The 16216-nt window shown below is 35.3% G+C and overlaps 1 protein-coding gene across 1 annotated transcript in view; it reads left to right on the top strand.

Moving 5' to 3' along the window:
* NDST4 (N-deacetylase and N-sulfotransferase 4) overlaps positions 1-14958 on the top strand; it is a 272025-nt gene extending 257067 nt beyond the window's left edge. Inside the window, exons 10-14 of the mRNA XM_049786876.1 lie at positions 1074-1248; positions 5295-5465; positions 7106-7215; positions 13307-13409; positions 14519-14958. Coding sequence (XP_049642833.1) covers positions 1074-1248; positions 5295-5465; positions 7106-7215; positions 13307-13409; positions 14519-14638 — 679 coding nt within the window. The 3' untranslated portion in view covers positions 14639-14958. The remainder of the gene's footprint in view (positions 1-1073; positions 1249-5294; positions 5466-7105; positions 7216-13306; positions 13410-14518) is intronic.
* Positions 14959-16216: the final 1258 nt, after the last annotated feature.

The following is a 16216-nucleotide window of genomic DNA, read 5'->3' as shown; positions in this document are numbered from 1 at the left end:
TAATTTGATTTAGACAGTACAATAATGATAATATTTTTCTGGTAAATTACTATGATTAAATAAAGATTATAGAAAATTTTTCATCAGATTTATTTATAAGGATATTTTTAATTCTCCTTAAGCATTTTATTATTGTAGTGTGCCACAAATATTTTTAAGCTAACCACTTTAGGACACTTGAGGAAACAAATAAATCATTAGGTCGTTTTATTTTATACTCTGTGACATGTATCCTCATTAAATACATAGTCTATATATGCCACATTAGAAAATTTAGTCTGATATTTTTCATGCAAATAGGAAACGGCACTTCCCAGGCCATATTAATTCTAGATAGTCTCACACATGTATAAAAAGAATATTAATTTGCACTTGATGAATTGGGGGAAAACTCCGTTTTCAATCACCACATAGTGAAAGAAGGAAAAATACCTCATAATTTTAGCATGTGTGTGTATGTGGATGCTTAGGAAAATAATTTCTTTGCAGGGCTAAAATGATTCTCCTAAATTTGGGGGTATTGTTTTGGGCCACACCTGGCAGTGCTCATGGCTTCTCTTGATCATGTGAATTACCAGGGGCTAATTTGGGATGGGCTGAACATGGGAAAATCTTTTGATCCCTGTACAATACGCCTGCTCATAATGAGTACATTAGATGAATTTAGTGCATTTCATGTGAAAAGAAACTAAACTCTCTTACTAAAGCTCACAAACCCATTTCCCAGAATACCTCTTTGATATGAGAGAAGAGTCAAAGTATGCTAGTTTTGGGAGACTTCCAGCACACTGCCTAGACCTGATAAGTCTTCAGTAATTGTTTAAATCCAGATAATTAAATTAAATCAAAGGGTACTACCAATGTTGATTTATGTATGGCCCCATAGTAAGGATTAGTGATAAAGCTTAATAAAAAGACACATTTTCAAAACTGCTAATACCAAGCAATAGAAAGTGGTAGAAGTAAATGTAAAAAGTAAATGTAAAAGTTCTGAATTCATTTCATCTACATAGAAAGCCATGAGAAATATATTTAGATTTTTGGAGTAATGAATTGTCTTTCTCTTTCTTCAGGTATATGGACTTTTTTCCAACTCCATCCAACATCACCAATGATTTTCTGTTTGAAAAAAGTGCAAATTACTTTCATTCTGAAGAGGCTCCTAGACGAGCTGCATCTCTGATCCCCAAAGCCAAGATCATCACCATCCTCATAGACCCCTCAGATAGGGCATATTCATGGTACCAGGTATGAAACCATGACAATTACTGGGGAAAACCATTGGTATTAGTCTTACAATAAGCAATAGTGAATTACTAAAATGAATTCCAAATGCAAATTTTATTTATTTCATTATGGCCCCATAATTCACAAAGTTATTCATAGCTGAGGTTTAGACAGACTATACTCTGCACCAATACCACAACCAATGTCTTCTTCCCTCCAACAGGTTTCCCAAATTCTCTTCCTCTCGTCCTCCCCTCCCATTCTTTATGCCCAGCCTGCCACCTTGACAGGAACATTTTTAAGTTTGGTTGTTAAAGTTGAGATGTCTTGTTTCAGTGCTAATTCTGTGGTACATATCTACCACTCCTTGATGCTGCCTACACATATACTCAGATCCTCTTGACCCCTATATCTTACTATCTCTTCTTCTTCCCTCACTTGCTCTCTTTCTCTGCACACAATCAGATGGTATCAAGAATTCACTAGAGAATAAAAGAAAAAGTATGACAAATAAAAGTTGAAGTGGGATTCCACTTCGAGTTGGTTAAGAAATATCAAGAAATATTAGAAATGGTGACTGTTGTGAGGATGTACTGTGATACAGTGTGAGCATTCTCAGGGAAATAAACTTTAGATGAAAACTGAAGAATGAGCAGGTACTGAGTGAGTGAGGGTTGAGAGGGAATGTATGTGGAAAACCCTCTTACTGAAAGGACCTAGGCTATTTCCTTTCTGAAAACATTGTAGCATCTACTATCCCAGGGGAAGAGGGCTTACTCCTGGCTCTGTACTAAAGAATCACTTTTGGTAATGCCTGGGGGACCATTAGAATAGTGGGAATAGAATCTGTGTGAGTCACATGTAAGGTCAATGCTTTAGCTTCTATATTGTCTCTGCACTTCTCTTGCATCCTTCTTTAGTGCCTTGTTTATGAGGACATCCGACCATCACCTGGTTAACCAGAAAGGACCTGCCTGACTCTTGACACTGTCAAGAGGTTAAGACATGGTTGGGCCATACCCAAGTCTTACTCTTTTATCTTTTCTCAGGATCAGTCCTGGCAGTGCTCTGAGCAATATATGTGGTGGTGAAAGTCAAACTTAGGTTGACTAATTGCAAAGCAAACATCTTTACCTCTCTACTATTTATCCACTCCAACTTCTGCTACTTAAATAATGTATTGAAATAGAACAAATGATTCTACAAAAATCCAGTTAGAAACTATGTCTGCTGTCCTTCTGTGTATTGGGGTAGCCTAGACAAATAAATAAATTAGCAGTGGACTGCAGTACCTAGTATTCAAGAGATGTCAGAGAGTAAAATATTAAAATTGGGGGCCAATCCAGGATGAACCTGGGTTTGATCTCTGGTGTCCTTTATGCTCTCCCAAATCAGGAGCAATTTTGAGCCCATAGCCATGAGTAACACCTGAGTGTCACTGGATATAGTCCAAAAACAAAACAAAACAACAACAACAAAAAGTGATATTAAATACAGTAAGAATACAACGTCAAGCGTCAGACATATCCTTTCTAGATAACCAGGTGATGGTCAAACATTTCCATGAACAAAGCACTAAAGAAGGATGCAAGAGGAGTGCAAAGATAATGCAAAGGCTAAAACACTGACCTTACATGTGACACCATGGTTATAAGGTTGTTCATAATGCATTTGTTCACAGTTAAAGTTGTTCATGATTCATATTATACAATATACAACACCCTTCACCAGGGCACATTTCCTGCCACCAATGTCTCCAGTTTCCCTCTCACCCTCTCCCATGTACTCTTCCCTGCATGGCATACATTTTCTCTCTCCCTATTTTCTCTTTTTATCTCTCTTCCTTCTTATTCCTTCTAGACACTTTTGTTTGCAGTATGGTGCACATTTCCCACAGATATGTAATCTTTTACTTTTGATGGTGTGGTTTGCACTATTACTAATGAATGATTGATTCCATGAAGATCACTTTACCCCTTTTAAGCACTCAGTTCTTACCCAATTATCATTGTCACAGTGGACTGTTCACATGAATTATCAATGCATGTACAAATAAGTACCAAAATATATGACTCAATGAGAAATTTTTAAAGAAATACTATAAAAATTATTTTGCATTTTGTCTTTTTCAACCTTCAAAAAAGTTTTTAACTGTCAAAAACCAACACAATCAAAAAAGAAAAAAATGTGTATATAAACTTAGAATGGGCCTGTTATGCTGGCAGACTTGAAGGAAGAGGTGGTGACATGGGATGCACTATGGGAATATTGTAGAGGGAGGGAACACTGATGGTGGGATTGACCTTGAAACATTGTACATCTGAAACCCAACTATGACGAACTTTGTAAATCACAATGGTTTCAATAAAAAATTTAAAAAGAAATAGTAAAAAGTTATTTTGCTTTTTGTGTATTTTTAACAGTATTTAATGACAGTCTTTAAAAGTCATTAATTAGAAAAATAATGGTAGACAGAAAAATAGGGCATTGCAAATTGGGACTACAAGTGGTTAGGATCCAAATGGATTGAATGTGAGATTCAGCAATTATGAGTTTGTGTCTCTTCAATATGTAAAATAGTGCCTTTCCTCATAAAAAATTCCAGTTACTAAGCAAGATCAACTTATTCTTCAAAGTTGCCTAAAAGCATTGTGATGTTATGCCTTCATTCATTAAAAAGAAGTTGGTGCTAGTACTTGAACAAACTGTTGCATTTTTTTTCTAGCAGAAAGCATGGTCACTTCTTAGATTCACATACATCTGTAAAAAAAAAATTCCCCTCATAGTTTAAACCATTTAAATCAAAGATTCTTAGCATGCTTCTTAAAGTAAATTCTTTAAACATGTATGTTTGATAGGCATTATTTTTCAGAGAATAATTTTTATTGCTCTATTGCTAAGCACTGGGTCCCCAAAGTGTTCCACATTTCACAATAATGCAGCCTATTACTTTGCCAGTTTTGTCTGTTCAGTAAATACCACAAATCTAAAGCTCAGCAGGTATAATTCAGAAACTTCTACAATTGTCACCTGCCATGATAATTTCTACCCCACATTTTTATAATGGGACTTGCAAAGGAACTATAGGGCTTTTTTTCTATAAAATATGCTCCTTTGTTACTTCCTGGTCATATTTTTATGTTAATTTTAGAAGCAGAATATAATGAAAGGTTGATGTAAATAATATTGGGGCCAAATGTGTGGTCCATATTATCACTGCTTAAATGAAGAACTTTAATATTACTATATTAATATCACAAAGCATATACATGCTTCTTTATTTGAGGTATATAATCTCTGCACATTAGACTATTAAATGTACTGTGTTTCCAATGTACTCAGCAAATGTATGATTTGAATGTCAATCAGTAAAAAATAAGAATCTTTCAAAAGTTCTATTCTCCAGTCTATCAGTTACTTGCTTATTTTAACCATCCTGTTTGGGCACCATTTGCAGCGACACAAGGCTGCAAGGGCTGTAGGATGCAGAGGCCCAAGACTGCTGGGGTTTGCAGGCAGCAAGATTTCATACACACACATAACAAGGTATGCAGAAAGAGAGAGAGCAAAAGAAAAATATCCTGGTAATAAACATCTGATTTCTCAGCACCGATACCACCTGCCACATAGGATTATAGCTAAATCCAAAAATCGAAAAGAATATCTTTAAAGAAACCAATGAGAAGAGCAAGGCGCAAACTCTTGCTAACCTAAATCTCTTTTCATTGGCTTGATTTGTCTGGGCTCCTTATGTCTTGTCATATCTAATCAGACTCATCAATAAAATCTTTATAACCTGTCTCATCCCTGGCATATAAACATTTGGGACATACAGGATTTTATCTGTATACTATTGCTATGCATGGAAGACTTGTACTTCAAACTATGGTGAATAAGCTGAATAAGCCCTATCTCAAGAACCAGGTATCAAGTTATTCACTTTTCTTATTTTTATTTTAAAATTGTTTTCTGAAATAACGCTTTGAATGCATACACACATCAAACACATATATGTACCTGTGCAAATACAGAGTAAATTAATTTTGCATTTGACTTTCTTATTAAAGCACCAAAGATCACATGAAGATCCAGCTGCACTGAGATTTAATTTTTATGAAGTTATTACAACAGGACATTGGGCCCCTCCTGACTTAATAACATTGCAGAGAAGATGCCTTGTTCCTGGATGGTATGCTGTCCACATTGAAAGATGGCTAACTTACTTTGCTACTTCTCAGGTAATGTCCTGAAGTTTCTTTTATTCTTTTATATCATAATTGTATTGTAAAGATAAACAGAAAATATGAAATAAATAATGTTACAGGCAAGTTATAATCAGATAACTCCTAAGGAGTAAACATTTTATCTCAATAATGGTAGTCCAAAAGCAATAATATATCCTTGTCTGGTTAGTCTAAGTAAAGTACTACATGTAAGTGATATCATTCAAAACAATGTTTGAAGAGAGATGCTGCATCTCTTATTTGCACATGCTATTCTTAACAGTACTATTCACTGTAGTTAAAGCATGAATTGGGTGTGGCACAAAAACTAACAACAACACAAAAACTAACAACCCTGCTACAATGTGGACAAGTCATGATAGCACTGAGATAAGTAAAATAAACCAGACACAAGACATTTTAAAAAAGTTAAATAGGATACACAAGTGCAGCTGTAGAAATAACTACACAGAGAACTACCATACTCATGTGAATGAATGAGGGAACTGGAAAACCTGGAGTACAGGTGGGTGTGGGGTGGGATGGAGAGAGATTTGGGACATTGGTGGTGGGAATGTTGCACTGGTGAAAGGGGTGTTCTTTACATGACTGAAACCTAATCACAATCATTTATGTAATCAAGATGTTTAAATAAAGAAAAAACTAAAAAAAAAAAAAAGAATTTACTTAGACCTCCTTAAACAGGAGCAAAGCTTATAATTCACTTTACAATGTATGTTATGTATTTTTGTTATTTCTAGAATCAATTATCCAGTTTATCCATATATTTGTGTGACTGCGTGTGAAAGAAAAAATATTGAAATTGTATTTTAATATATTTATCAGAGTTCAAGTATTAGTACTTCAAATCTAGTTTTATTTATAAAATTGAAAATATATTGTTTTGAAATGACTATTAAAACGTTTTAAATGAAGTACCATAAAAAATATAGGATACACAAGCTCATGTTTAAGATAGTAGCTGGATTCAAGAAGATCAGTTTTTTTCACAGAAGCTATCATGAGATTCACAAGCAACAACTCTCAACCATAACAACTCTCAACCCACCTTCCTGGTAAGGCATGTATAGCTCTGGTTCATTACCTGTCCCACAAGAGGTCAATTGTACCATCAAAATGGCAAGAGCTATTGTAGGTTCAAGAAATTGGGTAGAGCAAAAAAACAATAACAAAATACATATCCTTTAATATGTATTTTTCCAAAGCAGGTCCCAATTAGAACCTGGTTTCTCTAGCATGGCTGATTCTATCTGCATGCCCACTGTTTCTGTGGCTTTGACTCCAGGTTTATCTCATATGATTTTACAGAATGTACAATTGTATGATAACACTACAACTGAAGATTCTGATTTTACTAAGCTATTACATTACAAGAGTATCTTTACTTATTTAATTTATACTTGTCAAAGAATTAGATCTCCATAATTTACAGGAAAAGATGACCATTACAATTTGGAATCATTGTTATCTGGAAGGACATCATTAGCCTTTAAACACCAAAATCTATTGAGTAGTGCCTAGCTTCTTCCTATTCATGCTGACCTAATTTATTCATGTCACACAAGGTCATGCAAGACAGCCTAGACTGATTCATTTAGGCTTTTTTCATGAAATGACTATTTTTGACTTTACAGTTGCTAATTATTGATGGACAGCAACTGAGATCTGACCCAGCTACTGTGATGGATGAAGTCCAGAAGTTTTTGGGAGTTACACCTCATTATAATTACTCTGAAGCATTAACGTGAGTCTATTCACATGCTTTATTTCATTTTCATTATTTTCCATCATAAATTATCACAGGTAGGTGTGTTTACAGCATCATTAATACTAGCTGTAAATTTATACATCATTATGTTACTCAAAAGCAATAAAAATTCTTCATTATTCATCTAGTTTCTTTTTAAATACCACATGTACTTAATCTTATAAAATATTATAAACATCTTATATCTCAAATATCACCTTTTCAGGAGCTTTGACCCTATACACATTTTATTAATAACTTTATATACAATCTCTGTGTATAAAATATCCTAGAAATTGAGACTTTGGTAGAAAAGATAATGTTTTCCTTATCCAAATAATTTTACAAGTTATAAACAATATACTATAGAACATTGTTAACTCATGAGATCAGCAGAAGTGGGGTCAAGATTTGGAAAAAGATCACTACAAATTTCACCCAATACTTATTAAAGGATGATCAGCCAATATAATCTAGTGTGATATTCCAATTTTCTACTGTTTCATGGTAGATAAAACCTCCTGGCATGTAACCACCTCTATTTCCTATGACTCTTAGACTGTGTGGGCTAAAAACCCAGACACAGGACAACTGCTTTTACTTCTAGTATCTAGGACCACATCTGAGATGTGACTGGGTATGATTTGATCAATTGAGGACTAGAATCTTCTGATGGCTGTCTTCCTCCCTCTTAAGCTAAAATAGCTGGAGGTTGAACTCAGTGAAAGGAAATGGCTCCAAGTGGCTTGGTATCTCCTCAGGGTATGTGGTTTGTTCTGAAAGAAACAGATGCATAAAAGAAGCAAGTGGTCCAAGGAGGTGGTGACCTTTTACAACTTGAATAAATTCACCTATTGCCACTTAAATAGTTTCTCATGATTGTACCCAAATTCCTAAAACCAGGCCAGACCTGGCAGAATTAGTGACTTATCTTCATAGTAAAGGGCAAGTTTCTTCTGCAGAATTAAGATAGAAGAAATACTGTTTTAGTCACTTAAGAGTATAAGAGTTAAAACTTCATTAGTTTAAAAAGGGAGAATAATGGAAAGAAACAAGATAAGGAAACAAAAAGCCCACTACCCCAAAGCCATATTAAAGATTATGTATTTGACTCCCCTATAAGACTTGATATAGAACCAATTAAAGTTTAGAAAAAATTCCAACTAGCCTGATTCTCACTTCCCAGTTCACAGCAGATGAAAGTCAGCAATTAGACAATTAGAGAGGGTAACAGTAGGACAGGAAAAGCAGTAATCAGATTGGGTTGCACTTTTCCACTGAAAGAACCCTAATAAAGTTTTTGACTACACATGGAAATAACAACAAACACCAAGCAGGTCCCTGTTGATGAAGTTGACAGACCTTCCTGTAATACGTTTTGTATTAATAGTAATTGCTGTTGGCCAGGCATTCCAGTCTCTCTGCAGTAATTTAGGGAATGGCTTGCACCTAGTTTCTTATGGTTCAGTAAACTTGCAAAATTCCTACTTTTAAAGAAGGACTATAAACAAGGGCAAAATACATGGTTTTTATATATCTCTTATATGACATAAATCCCTATCTTGTGGGTTAGTCAGTAGAATGAAGGAACTCAGAGAACTACTAGTCCGTGACCTGCAAGTGTCCTCACTGTTATTGTAGTGTCATTGCATCTTCCCTTCACAATCTCCTGCCCACATGACCATGTTGATTCAAGGTCATGAAAATCCCATAAGAAAGAATGACTGTTCTCCATTGACCCTACCTCCTCAGGTCACATTCTACTCTGACTAAAGCCACCTGCCGTGCAGAGCCAGGTCTGCAGCTCATCCAGAGACCTCTGCACGCCTGAGAACAAAGATGATGCTCTTGGTGTGTGTATAAATATCCTGGCTTTGTTGCCCAAGCTATATTTTTACCTTAAGTAGTTAAATATTTGCATTTTGAGGCAGCAAATGCCATTGAGAGGCACCATTATGCCAACTTTCCATTTCATTTTGTACAGAATGCGGAATTGTTTTTCCTCTTCGGAAAGTAGTGAAAACTAGAGAAAGTACAATGATAGGCAAGCAGATTGAATAGTCCAGCTTGCAAATTATCTGCCTTCTTTTTATCCATTTAACTGGTGATGTATTTAATTTTAATTGATAACATGTACTCCAACAACCTGGTCGGCAAGGATCAAGTCTCTAATAACAGGCTGGGCAGAGAACTGTGAAGAAAAATTTCCTCTTCCCTTAAATGAGTTCACATATGTGCAGAGGCGAATTGCAGGTGCGCCGGTATTATAGGAATTGGTCCAGGGCAACAAAATATTCTGCAACTTATTAACTTTACAGCGCAATTATGCTTCATCCCTCTAAAACATCTGCTAAGCAACAAAAATGCAAACCTTTTCTATGTTTTATGCATGCATTCAGTCTCCTAGCAATAAATTTAAATTTTCCTTTCTTATTTGGACATTCCTTCATTTTTTCTAACTTGTTAGGCCTAAACAAAAGTTCCTGTACATCTGAATTAAAACAAAATAATTAATTTGGTGACACTTGTTTACTTTTATAAATTTTTGCATCAGTATGAGAAAAATAACATTAACTTTATGTTAGATTATAAAGACCTAAATAATCCACTGGATTCTTATCAAATGATGGAGCTCACCAATGCAAGAGGGGAACCATACTAAGGAATTCAATGAGCTCTAAATTGGAATGCTGGTATTTCAGTGTGGTGGCATCTATTTCAATGAGGTATCAAATTATACCTAAACATAGACAATCTTATAAAAATATTAAATTAATTTAAGAACAGTGTAGTAGGACCTGAATTATCTAAGCATCATCTGCCTTTAGCTCAAGAAACAATTTTCCTCACTTGTTCATTCCGTGTCTTGTCATATAATAAATGTTCTACTTTTATACTCTTCTAGTTTCTTCCTTAAAAATGTATATTTTCTAACTATTAAAAGATAATGCTTTGCCAAGTTATAAAATTGAATTTATGTCTACAACATTAGCAGTATATTAATCTCACATTATCTCTGTTCAGTTATTGGTTTTGCTTGTTGTTGTTGTTATTGTTGTTGTTTGGAGGCCACACCTGGAGTTCTTAATCCTGGCTCTGCTCTAGGGATCACTGATGAATCTTTGGGAAATATTTAGGATGCTGGGATAAAACCTGGTTTGGCCACATGAATAACTAGTGCCCTTCCTCTATCTTATCACTCCTGACCATCATCTCACATGCTGTTACTTTTTTTTGACCTTGACCAATGTTTATTTTTTCCAATAATTTTTATTGTGACCAAAGTGAATCTTTCATAGTGATATTTTAAGTACATAGTGGAATCAGAGGAATTCCCACCACCAGTGTTGTCTTCCCTCCGCCACTGTTCCAAGCAAGCATCCCAGATCTCCCTCCTGTGCCCCCTGGGCTGCTAATATAAGTGGTCCCCTGTGTGTGTAGCTTGTTGTAGATTGGGTATTGATTCTGTTGTCTTTGGCTTTAGATTTGGTGTTTAAGTCTGATCATTTTTTAATTTCGACTCAATGTTTGGTCTTGGTACCATCCATTTTTATCCCTCAATTTATGAGGCAAAACAGCTGATTCAGGTTATGTGGTTCTGTTTTAAAAGAAAAGAAAAAAAAAGGAAGAAAAAAATGACAAAAATAGTTGGTGGTCTTTGTTTTTGCACTGATCCTAGACCACGCCTACGATATAGTCTTTGATTATGTTTCAGGAAGTTCTGCTCAGTCGCAGTGGTCAGTCAGACCTCTGGAATTAGAGCTCTTGGTCGTTGTACAGATCGTAAACCAAAACCTAGGCTAGGGTCTTCTTATTGGTCCCAGGATAAGTTCTGCTCAGTCATGGTTGTCAAAGACAGTCTTCTGTAGTTAGCAAACTTGGTTTTTGCACAATGTGCCTTCTGACTTCATCCTATTGTTAGGTGATAAGACAACCTGCTCTTAGACCAAGTTGTTGCCATTTTCTCATGGTCAGGATGTCATATCAAAACTGGTGCCAAAGCAGTATTGCATTTCCTGGGGGGAGTTTGGTTTCTTGTGATGTTGTAAAGAATTGTGTCCATTTAATCTTAGGATTAACGTTCAGGATTGAACGTTACTGTCTGATCACATGGAGTCTACGTTGGGTCCACATGACATATGTTCAGGGTGGAAGGTACCCCTGTATTGCAAAATGTATGAGTTCTGATCCCTAATAGATAAGAGCTTGTTTCTTCATATAAATTCCCCCCATTTTTAGTATGCCTTTGCAAAAAGAAATGGTACTATATGATATTGCTGGTGCATTTGGAGGTGGTAATGTCAGGCTACATCATCTCTGTGACCTGGTTTTGAGCTGAACTTTTATCCCAGGCAAGAATTTTTCTTGTAGGTTTTTGTAACAAGCAGAACCAAAACTGGTGAAGTTAAGGAAAAAAAATAATAATATATGCACACACATATATATAATAGAAGAAATAAAAATGAATTAAAAATATAATAGAAGAAATAAAAATGAATTAAAAAGTGATTAAGAAAAAAGTGATGTAATGAACTACATTACATTTGGAAATAAGCAGACTGAGGTAGTATTATAGTTATTAAATATATAAAGGAAGTTAAATTATTATTAAAGTATTATAGTTATTAAATATATAAAGGCTTCCCTGTTAAGTCTTTTGAGATATTCTTGTGGCTGTTGAAATACAGGACACATTTTCATCACACATCCTGGTTTTGTTGAGTTTGAGAAGTGATTGTGGCAGAGAGGGATCAGGTAGAGATTTTGTACTGGGGCTCCTTGTGGAGCAGAGTCCGGTCTCGTGCCACAGTCCACATTTGGGGCGGGGGGTGAGAAGGAGGGCCACAAAGCATGAGTCAGCAAGATTGTTGGTTGTAGTTTCTTGCTGGGGTAGAGGTACGAGATGTGGGGCTGAGAGGGTGTCCTTTCGCTTGGGAACTGGGAGATGGCTTATTGGGGCAGGAGGTCCGTCTCGATATCTAATGAGTTAAGAACTGAGGGTAAAGATCATTAAATAAGGAGGGATATCAGATCGGGATTGGGAGGTGGAAGGATAGAGAGATTTCTAAGAAGAGGAGAGATAGTATATAGGAGGGGCTATATACACTTTAGGCATAAATTTTTACAATTTAGGTTTGGCACTCAGTGAGGGTCCTCTGTGGACTCATGCCCATATAAAAGCATACATTAGTGAACTATTTTTAATTGGTAGTTGGAGGTCTGACCCCAATAGGATGGGTCTGAGCTCTTAAGAAGTGGTGGAATTAAGATAGTTAGGGGCCAGAAAGATAGCATGGAGGTAGGGTGTTTGCCGTGCATGCAGAAGAACGGTGGTTCCAATCCCGGCATCCCATATGGTCCCCCGAGCCTGCCAGGAGAGATTTCTGAGCATAGAGCCATGAGTAACCCCTGAGCGCTGCCGGGTGTGACCCCCCAAAAAAACAAAACAAAACAAAACCTATATATATGTAAGATAAATTTAAAAAAAAAAGAAAAATGAAAATTGGGCCAGTGCGTCGGAGTTGGAAGATTTTCCCACTTTCTGGGCTCTTCATCACTGATGCAGTTGGGCCTTGCTAAATGAAGATTTCACGGTTAGATAATGGCTGGAGCATTTTAGGATACACATATTTTTCGCATCTCAAGTACTAAACAATCACATTCTGTTACTTGAATACACACCAGTGATTGACTTCACAGAAATGTGAGTGTATTTTTCACAGGGATTATATTAATAAATTATTTTTCTAAATATCTTTTAGAAATAAATTAGTGGTAGTTTTGAGTTTGAGTCCTTTTTATGGGTAGTAGGTAAAATGTGGATTTTAGTAATTTCATAATAAAAGTAGTCTACCTTTATGTTGTTTTCATTAAAGTTGAAATATTTAAAAATATAATGTAATTATACTTTATTTAATCACAATTCAGTGCAATATATTCAATAAATATTTGTAAAACTGAATTGAACCCATGTATATACAGAAGGTGTATTTCTTTTATACAATTGATAGTAGTCTCTTACTGAAATTCTGTACACAATTTATAGGTACTATTATGTATAATCACATATACATTCAATCTTTTGTAGGTTTGATCCCCAAAAGGGTTTTTGGTGTCAATTATTGGAAGGAGGAAAGACCAAATGTCTTGGGAAAAGCAAGGGCAGAAAATATCCACCCATGGATCCAGAGGTAATTTTCCCTACTCCCTAAAGCCACTAGCAAATTTCAAAACCATTGACAATAATGCTACTTCTTTCTTTTGCTCTTTCATTATAATGAACCAATATCAATATTTAGAAGATATATAAATAAATTTAATTTTTTGCCATTATAGAAGCAATTGTCCTTAAAGTAAATATGTATTTTAGGATTGTTTTTATAAGCATTATTATAAGCCACTTAAATACATGCATCCAATGCCTATAAATATGGTATTGAGGGATGCAATAGAGACCAAAGGGAGATCACAATAATCTGTGGGGGTAATTCTGGGGCTTGCTGGTTGGTTGATTCCCTGGGAGTTGATGGTTGCCATCTGTAGCTTGCTTTTAGCTGCCTACAGTTTGCTGTATTCTCTGTGTTCATGTTGAGCCGACACTGGAATTGAAAGGTCAGCAGCAAGGAGCATCCTACAAGGAACCAGGCAGAACCACAGGATAAAGTGTATTTTGGCCAGCAGCTTTTTGAATTTTACTGAGACAACCATGATCCATTCTCTCTTTCTAGGTCTCTTTCGCTGTCTCTCTTCCTCCCCCCCACTCCTGCTTTCTCTGACAATTTTATTAATCAGAATTTAACATAAATCACCTCAGGGTTAAGATTAAGGATACTTGTGGTAATTAACTTAAAATTATGAAAGGAAAATGTGATTTTACAGGTGTATAACAACAATAAGTTAGGGGTGAGTAAGTTTATCCAAACACCAAACAATTTTCAAACACTAGTTGGATGTTGCATAATCTAATTCGAATTTGTCACTCTACCCAGAAATCACATCTTACAAATTTTACACCCAGATATTAAAGGCTACAAAAGTCTACCATCTCCACTTCTTTAATAAATTCAGATTATCAGGTAGGCTTCTGACCAATTGTATTAAAGAATCCAACAACTCAATTAATTTGCTAGGTTGCTCAAGAGCTTAGGTAAATATTTTACTTATCAGATTTCTGGATCATAATAACAGTCTGGTGGAAAAATGCATAAAGCAAGGTACATGGAAAATGTGAGGAACATGGAAAAAGTGAGGAAGATTACAATTCTCTCTTACAATTAAATCGCTTCCTTCTTTTTTCCAGTCTAGAACATTCCTCTCTAATTACTACAGAGACCATAATGTGGAACTATCTAAACTATTGCACAGACTGGGACAGCCCCTACCTTCTTGGCTGAGACAAGAGCTGCAGAAAGTGAGATAGCATCAGAAGTTGGAACCAAGGCTCACAGGAGACTTTTCTTCATGATTAAATAGAAAACGAACCCTACATTTTTCTTTTATTCACTTCATAGAACTTGTGAAGATCAACAGAAGACCATGTGAATGAATTCCTATCTTTTTCATACAATGAAAACAATTATAGAGGCACACATTGGTGATTATAGCATCAGTCCCCTTGTGAACTTTGGGGCAGCCATTGAAGTTTAATGACATGAATCCACATTTTAGTGTGGGGATGGTAACAAACTTATATTCTTCCCTTAACCATTAAGTTTCTACAACTCAGTGTGTGATGGAGAACCTGACAAATCTGAATACTGAGGAAAGAAATTCTTAAGTCAGAGATTTTCTCTATGATGTTCATAGTAACCCAGTATCTGAATTAAGGGCTTGTATTTCCCTTTGCTAATTTAAAAATAACATCATTTTTGTTATTAAAAAAAATTCTGTAATATATTCTCACTTTGAGAAGTGGTTATTTATTTAGATTACATCTGTTTTCCTCTGTTGTTACTCCTCTTTATGAATTTTCTTGCCTTGCTAAAGTTGTGAAATTGTAGCTGCCTATATTCTCTTTTGTTATCTGTTAGAAGGGGACTATCTGAAAGGCTCTAATATGTTATTGTATTTAAGGTAGAAAATGCCATTACTTGATAAGTATAGCCTCAAGGTTCTCAACAAAAATTAGTTAAGAGGTTTGGGGCAACAGGAATGTGTGCGCTATCTAGAATAACTTTAAAAATGGGCCTCAAAATGAGCCTCAAATCCTGTCATATTATTACAATGGACATTTACACCATAGAATAAAACGTTGTACTCTATAGCAAACCCTGTACTAAGAAATGGACAATGAAAACAGCCAATATGCGTTTACAAATGCAGTTCTGGTGCCTTCCAATTGGTACACATCCATCTTTTGAAAGCTTTCCCTACCATATATGACAGTAGACTATGGCAGAAGATTTTGTTTTTAATGATTACATTTAAAAATAATATAGATATATAAATTCAAATTAACTCTTCAAATATCACTAAATCTTAAACTTTGCAATATCACCTTACTTCATTTCTAGAAAAGTGACTTTTTTATGTCTTAGAGTTATATGTTCTCTCCTACTTGGAAGTTATTGTCATGCTACTTGAATTTTTCTCCCATTTGTCAATGAATATTTATTAAGACTTTGTTAATCTTTTCAGTGATACATGATGGTAAAATTTCAACAGAAACATAAATCAAGCTGACCTTAGTAACGCTACCCATCAATCCAGTCTTCCACCAGAGTAATTTTTCTATAGATTGTAAATAGGATTGCTTTTTTCCTGTAATTTGAGAAATTATCCTTAACATAGCTCAACAGGAAACTGAAGATCCTTGTTTTCATTCCTGTTTTAAGCAAACAAATTCAATCAACAGGAGATTCAAAAGTATTTACTGATTTTATTCCAGAATTTAACTTTGCATTTATACCACTTTAAGAATTCTTTGTTTTTCTATTGTTTTTACCAAAGCCTCTAAACTTTGCTCTTTACTTTAAAGAAGGTAAGAGTTCTCTTATGC

The sequence above is a fragment of the Suncus etruscus genome, chromosome 14 (genome assembly GCF_024139225.1).
Source record: "Suncus etruscus isolate mSunEtr1 chromosome 14, mSunEtr1.pri.cur, whole genome shotgun sequence".
Lineage (NCBI taxonomy): Eukaryota > Metazoa > Chordata > Mammalia > Eulipotyphla > Soricidae > Suncus > Suncus etruscus.
Note: the sequence above shows the minus strand (reverse complement) of the source record. Positions and strands in the feature narration are given on the sequence as shown.